The sequence below is a fragment of the Haliotis asinina genome, chromosome 15, assembly GCF_037392515.1.
Source record: "Haliotis asinina isolate JCU_RB_2024 chromosome 15, JCU_Hal_asi_v2, whole genome shotgun sequence".
Classification (NCBI taxonomy): Eukaryota; Metazoa; Mollusca; class Gastropoda; order Lepetellida; family Haliotidae; genus Haliotis; species Haliotis asinina.
The window spans coordinates 34,760,576-34,768,059 of record NC_090294.1 but is presented as its reverse complement, the minus strand read 5'-3'; the positions used below and the strand labels follow the sequence as shown (position 1 = coordinate 34,768,059).

At 38.8% G+C, this 7,484-nt stretch overlaps 1 protein-coding gene across 1 annotated transcript; it reads left to right on the top strand.

Moving 5' to 3' along the window:
• Positions 1 to 3,179: 3,179 nt before the first annotated feature.
• LOC137266453 (homeobox protein zampogna-like) lies at positions 3,180 to 7,127 on the top strand. Its single transcript, XM_067801952.1, has 2 exons — positions 3,180 to 3,714; positions 6,772 to 7,127. Exons 1-2 carry the CDS (start codon positions 3,180 to 3,182, stop codon positions 7,125 to 7,127), a joined length of 891 nt encoding a protein of 296 aa, XP_067658053.1.
• The last annotated feature ends 357 nt before the right edge of the window (positions 7,128 to 7,484 follow it).

Genomic DNA, 7,484 nt, shown 5'->3' with positions numbered 1-7,484 from the left:
ACACAGTTAAAATAATATGTGTTTCATGTCTTTGTGGCAAAAGGTAATTGTGTTAAGAAATTGATTTTTTGGCTTTCTTAAACGAAATTGTTCTCTAATTATTTTATTAATATCTGCATGCAGTTGACTTAATACATTGATTTCAGAATTTATGCAAACATTATTAATCAAACAATGTTGTTTCGTTTACTTTAAATATCCGTCTTTGTGTGGAACAATGCACAGGAAACATGTTCAAATGACCCGTGCGTTTTCAGTTCACATTTCTTGATAATGCGTCCTAACAAAAGATATTATTATTCTATTATGGAAAGACACAACAGTCTATTCACGCCCTCAAACACTTCCATTGACAGGGAATGTCTATTAATTTGGATGAGAGACATTCAGACGCTCGGTTGAAGAAGATTTTGTATTTCGTAACTAACACAAGCCTAATAAGGTTCAAATTATTTGTGACATTTAAGAAATTACCTTAGTTTGATAGCATAGTACAATAATGACGGCTAGATTGAGTTGGCGATTGGGTTATTGCGAGTAAAAATGCCATATGTGATCCTCGCTCACAGAAGTAATCTCTTAAACGTCGCGTTGAGTCCACCCTGAGAAATTACAATGACGTTCATGAAAAATAACAATGATTTACCTGAAGAGATAATCGGATTTGCTGATCAATTATCGCCTGGAAGCGGCGGAGAATGATTTGGGATGGGTTACAGTTAGGTAAGTGCATACAGGTCGCATTAGCTTTGTTCCAACTTCGTCGATCGTATGAATTGATTGGAACTTTTAAATTTGACGCGACACTTGACATTGATGTCAAAGACATTAAATACATGATCTTGTGAAGATAATTGTGTTTCGTTTCTTGACAAGTATAGCTTTGAACTGTCATGATAGGTTTTATAGACATATAGACTTAAACCACACATTCGTATTTTTACAAAGGGAACATGGTTGAATATTAATGAAATATTCTAGCAGGAGGAGTACATGTCTTTGTTATAAAACCTACGTTTGATTTTCTGTAACTAACTTCTCAAACAAAGTACAGTCTGTAATCCATGTCATGTTTTCCACCAACTTCGGTTTATGCTTAACTAATCTAAATCTTAAATTTCAAATATTAGCATACATATTTACTTGGAAGCAACTGACATTGGTTCTAATGGATAAAACAAACGTGGAGAAATATGCTTGAAATTTTAAAACACTTTCAGAATATTTTAAACGGAAAAAGTCCAAATTCCTGACATGTTTTTGCCCCCTTCTCACCCTCCATTAGGAGTGTATGATTCTATGGTTAACACCTCGCCCAAGCAAGTGTGGGTTAATCGTTTTCTACTTAAACAAGTTTAATTAGAACAGAAATGCGAAAAACTACCCTCCCCCTCTATGGTTGGACAATGTTAAAAACACCTGTATAGCAAGGCTAGTCATTTTCTCCTTATGTGCTGAAAATTGATAGTAATGAGTAAAAAGGGTTTCTTCTCCTTGTGTTACCCCTCTCAGAACAAGATATCGCCACAAGATTCTGACAATTCTGGGAAACGCATCGAAATCTCACTTTTCAGTCAACGCCGAGGAAGGGGATCGAGACAGCCCTCCGGTGTTCGTGGTGCGCAGGTGAAAGAGGAGCACACAACGGAGGCGGTGCTACACGAGGCGATTTAACATTTTGTGAGTTTATTATTTCTACTTTAAGAATCGTTAGGTTTCCGCTGTCAGTCGACACGGAATTTTAAGTTGGCATATATCGACTTGCGGCGTGATTGTCTTGCCATATTGCATAGAGGAATAAGTCGTTGCATTCGAAATTCTCCATAAATATTTTTTTCTTTGATTAATAGAGATTTCGAAAATATGAGAAATCTTTCGTTTCATTTACGTATCATGGCCCTGGAAATTGTGAACACTAAATGTGTGTTATGTATAAAAATTATAAACGATTTTGCACACATAAAATATATGTTATTTCGATAGGCATTTAGAGGTAAAATAAGTCGTCAGTATAAAAGAACAGATCAGTGTTATAGATTCTATGGAACGGTGACATATTACATAGCATAACTTTCCGTCATTTATCAAGGATGAAAATTTACAAGAATATATAAGAACTGAAGCTGGAAAACAATTATGTCTGTCAACTTTTACAAACTTGTAAAATTACGTTCAGGTTTATAATTGTTGAGAAAGTAAGTTCAAAGATTTTACTACTTCTGTATATGCTTAAATCGTTAATCTAAAATAGTAGGTGTATCCACATGTTGTGATCGGGGCCACTTCTTCTAAAGACACGGACACCAGTTCCCCTATATTGCCCGTACTAGCATGCTAATAATCAGTTTGAAATTCACAGCGTATCGGCGGTAGTCTGTCGTATATAGGAAGTGCACAAGATAAACATAGCACAAGATGGCAACGGCAGGCATCTAATTAGACATGTCAAAATCTTTGCAAGTTTAAGAAATATATGAACTCTATTTCTGCTGCCATGTTTTGCTTCAGCACGATGAAATGGCTAGTTTCGCAGGTTGTTTGTTCAGAAGAAATGTATATTTGAAAAATACTTTGAGTTATTAAATACTTCACATGCAGATAGAAGACACGTGAGAGCAGGAGAGACAAGGCACACAACAGATCCTCATGCGGTAAAATTGGGAACTGACAAAAGGAAAACTTGTTTGGGAATAATGAAGAATATTTAAAGAATATGAATACAGCGGTAAAACTATGACAAGCTTCGAGCTGCAACACTGTTGTGTGCTCTACCACTAGGCTATACAAGGAAGAACACTATGTCCAGTTAAGGACAGTGCAGTAATATCGTCAAGACTTTAATAAGTGTGGCCTCCTGGCTAACGGACCAGAGAAGGGTATTACTGCGCATAGACTGGTTAATTTTTTAGGCTGTTTGTTCAAGAAACAGCGAGCGCTCTACCTCAGCCAATGGCGTGGGCTGCATTGTTCCTCAGTGACAATAATCGCTGTTCATCTGTGGTACTCATCGCGTGGCGCTATCGGCAGTAAGTACTCTCACACTTCTGCATAACCATGGTAACCTGGCTGCGCGCGCACATTTTCCCCCAATCTGGCCCCACGCATATTTGTTTTGTTAGATGATATTAATATGATTTTTTAGATGGAGAGACAGTAGTGTTGGCTAGCTCTCGTCAAAGATGAACAGGACCAAGTTTTCAATTGACGACATTCTCAAGCGGAAAGAAAAATGCGACACGGCTACTGGCAATGTGTCTGAGGCAGACGACCTGAAAACGGCTGTGCCATTGTTTCCAATGAAAAGTTGCAGTTCGATTGTGACACAAGATAGTTGTGTCACCCATAGCGGAAAACTACAAACTCGTTCTGAGAGCCCACAGAAAGCTGATATTTCGTTTAATAACATTCCACAGGCTGAACAGGAGCCATGTTCAACTAAGAGCGAGGATTCGCCGTCTGTTGATGATGGTCATATGCCTGCCGAACAGACACTTCTGGGGCTCTACGTTGGACAAAATTCGTTTGAAAAACATATTTTGAATACTAGTGATTGTTGGCCTGCCCCCCAGATCTGTGATGTTAGTGATGCAGCAGCCAGCTCCGACTCTGACAACGACAACACCGTGAACGACACTGACCACGAGGAACCAGCGTCCAGTCGATGTACATCCTTCCAGAACACAGATATTCCAGAGGACTCGTTTCATCATCCAGGTAAACACCACACACGTTTCCGATATTAGGAATAAAGGTTCAAACATGTAATCTGTGTATCTTAGTAGATGATATCTTGAAGACGATATTTTCTTTCAAAAATTAAAGCCACGAAGTAAAATCGGTTTTATAAAAATCATTTATGTATTTATTCCTGACACGCGCTTTGCCAGATAGCCATGATTCCATACTTTAAATGGTTTTTAAAATCTATACAAAACGTCTATGTGACATCCTCATTTATTTGTCGACTTTATTTCCTCTGTCTAATCTAGTGTGGAAATGTCATTGTTCCGTTTCAAAAAAATTGTTTTGTATATAGAGTGTTTAGAGGTATACAATTAATATTCAATTTAGGTGATTTTTTTGTGTGATCTTCGGTTTGAAATCTAAAGAAAGATAATACCTGCATCTGCAATAGTTGATACCAATATAATAATTTTCTGTATTTATCCATGTATAGATCTAACTGTTGTAGATTTGCCGCTTGCATATGTAGCGTTTGCTCACAGAACGCCAGCTGTATTTTTTATGGACTGTTCACAAAGCAAACCTTTATTTTAGATGCGTATATTTCTCAGACGAATATTGTAGACATTTTACAGCAGAATAAACCATTTTTATAAGAAAACTACAGAAATGCAATTTAAGAACTTTTACAGGGATGTAAGAAAATACTGACATAAATTCTTCTCGCATTCTTGAAGACAATGCAAACACTATTACCAAGTTGTAGTAATGGGCTTACTTTTTAAACGACCAAAACTGCATTGTTCAGTCTATTTCAGTCCGATTACCTCATTTCGATAAAACACGGTAGCAGATCTCGTTAAGTGAGCAAATATTGCAACCAGTTGGTTGTCAGGTTTTACTTCAGTGATCGAGTATCGCACCAGTTTTAGTCACTTACACTGACGATTGCAGTAGTATTCCAGTACAATCATTCATAGACTTCTAAAAGCCTTGTCACAGTGTCACATAAATCGTTGTACGCTGTAGCCAGTTACACTGACAATGGCAGTAGTATCCTTGTATAATTATTTATTAACTTTTGAAAACATTATCACACTTAAATCTTTATACGCTGTAGCCAGCTACACTTACTATGACAGTAATATCCTTGTATAATCATTCATAAGTTTCTAAAACACCTTACCACAATTTGACTTAAATCGTTGTACACTGTAGCCAGCTACATTGGTTATTGAAATAATACCGTTGAACATTCATTCACAGGCTTTTAAATACATCACACTTAGTCCAGACGAAACCAGCTATTTAAGTCATTAATCAGAATGTTTTCACCCACACATTAGAAAAATCAAAGCCATTTTGAAGTCTGCAGTCTCTCATCACTTTCTGATTGATCTGTGTCAACACTGGAATGCAATTACTCAAGTTAGAACAACTTGTTGAAATATGACAGTCATTGCGCTCATAAAACACGTTGAAGAATCTAAACTGTCATTATCCACAAACGAGAAATATTCCATTTCAGACTTGCATCTTCTTTAGGGAATAAAATATGACTTTTACTGGCACGTGGCGCGCACGCGGTCCTTGTATTACTGCCACCTGGCTACGAAGAAGCAAACTATTTTTGTAAGAGAGACCAGATTTTAAGGGGGCAGTTTGGTGCGATGTTGGGGTATGTTTTGCAAATGTAAGATAGGTATAGCATGCTAACGTGTTTACTGTCGCAAGCTGTGCCGGGGAGGACTGTATCGCTGCTCTACATGCCGAGAGGGGAACGGGGACCGACATGTACAAGCCAGGAGGGGAACGCTGGGAACAGCTGCACCAGATACAATATGCTCAGCCAGCACTTACCTCGTAATGGCAAATGAATGACATATTTAAAGTAATATTAATGTACGACATAATTTCAATATTTCCTAAAGGTCTGAAAGTTCATTTACGACGAACACCCACGTCCCACATGTACGAATCCGCAGTTGGAAGGGAGGTACAGCCATGACGTCACATCGACATAGTGTTCGATGCCTTGCCGGTGTAGCATATTGTATGAAACAAGACAATGTGAAGAAACTGCTTTCTGTAATATTATCTTGCTCTGGAGCACTGTGTAAACACAATTAGCGCTACCAGATGTTGTGCAAAGCATCTTCACCTTGTTATAACGGTATAACGGACAGACGGAATTTGTGTCGGTTCAAATAACTGTAATGTTTTTAAATATCTGACATCAATACTGATTTGTCAAAAACAATGACCAAAACGTATGTATCTGAGCCTTAGTTTTACGCCGCTTTCAGCAATATTCCAGCAATATCAATGCGGGCAAGACCAGAAATGGGCTTCACACATTGCACCCATGTTGGGAATCGAACCCGGGTCTTCGGCAGGACGAGCTGACGCTTTAACATCTGGGTTACACCCACCGCTCCTACCACACGACAGATATGTTTAATCAACGATAGTTGTAAAAATAACAAAATTGTTACTCTTGTCCAGTTAACCAATTTTTGGAGAAAGCATGGTATTGTGTGACACAAACCAGCCAGGGCAATTATTCTCGAAACGTCCGTAGCCCTAAGAATTCGTATCTTTGATCGTAGCCAATGTGTTAAGAATGGGTTTAAGAAGTTTGTAGAGCTACGAACATTTCGAAAGTAGTTAAGAAGAAACATATTTTAGTAAAGATAAGACATATCATCAGGGTTTAGTTCCACAAAAATGTATTTGTCTTTGTTTTGTTTTTTCTAGGGGAAACATAGTAATATTCTGAACAAAATCAGCATTATCTAGTTTAGTTGCCATCGTATGCTCTCCACTGTTTTCTGTGAAAATCGGTTTAGATCTATTCTGTACAAGTGACTGCAATAGCGCCTGACGTAGTGTGTTCATTGCAGTCGATGTCAGCAAATCCAGCAAGTGCGTTTTTGTTTGTTTTCTGTGTTGTTGTTGTCATTGTTGTTGTTGATGATGATGTTGTTGTTTTGGTGGCGGTGGTGGTGTGTGTGCGCGGTGGGAGACTGGAACGTATGCCATAGGCATAATATAACATTATAAATATGTCGACTTGTTTCTGCACAGACTCCGGCTGCAGACGGGAAGGGAAACGTAGACGCCGGTCGTCGTTCACGCACTCCCAGGTGGTGGCGCTGGAGAGACGTTTCAGTCATCACCGATACATCTCGGCCCCAGAACGCTCCCATCTGGCCAAGTCGCTCAAGCTGACCGAGAGACAAGTAAAAGTGTGGTTCCAAAATCGTCGCTACAAGACCAAACAGAAGGACATGTTGCTTGAGTCGTCTGCCCCTACTGCCTCACTCTCACCGCACGGGGCGATGGCTTTTGGCTTCAAAAAATACGAACTTGACCCCAGACTTTTGGGCAGGAGAATCCATTGGCCGGTCTACCCTTTCTTTCGGCAGCTGTACTATTGGTGAACGCTATACTGTTCTTTTAAACGTGTACTACTGACAATCGTGTGAACGGTACCATTCATCAACTGAGATATAACAGTATGTGCAACATCGAAAACAGTTGCATGGTCCACAGAGCGTGTTCACTACCAGGACAGTCGAAAAGCTGTACAAGTTGTATTTATCTAAATGGATTATGAACAACAATTTTATGTTAGTCGTTCATATCTTTGTATCTTTGTTGTATGTTAATTACATAAGTGTATGGATGTGAGTATGTATGAAAGGGCTTCGCATAACCGAATAAAATATACCCTATATCCAGTATATTTGGTCGTTGCTTGATCTCCAGTGTCGTGCCTGTCCTGTCATCCAGTGTTA

What these genes read in the sequence shown, in the direction of transcription:
- LOC137266453 (XM_067801952.1), top strand. Translation starts at nt 3,180, where the DNA reads ATGAACAGGACCAAGTTTTCAATTGACGACATTCTCAAGCGGAAAGAA. An exon ending in GGACTCGTTTCATCATCCAG is followed by an intron (nt 3,715 to 6,771) that starts GTAAACACCACA and finishes GTTTCTGCACAG; the next exon opens with ACTCCGGCTGCAGACGGGAA.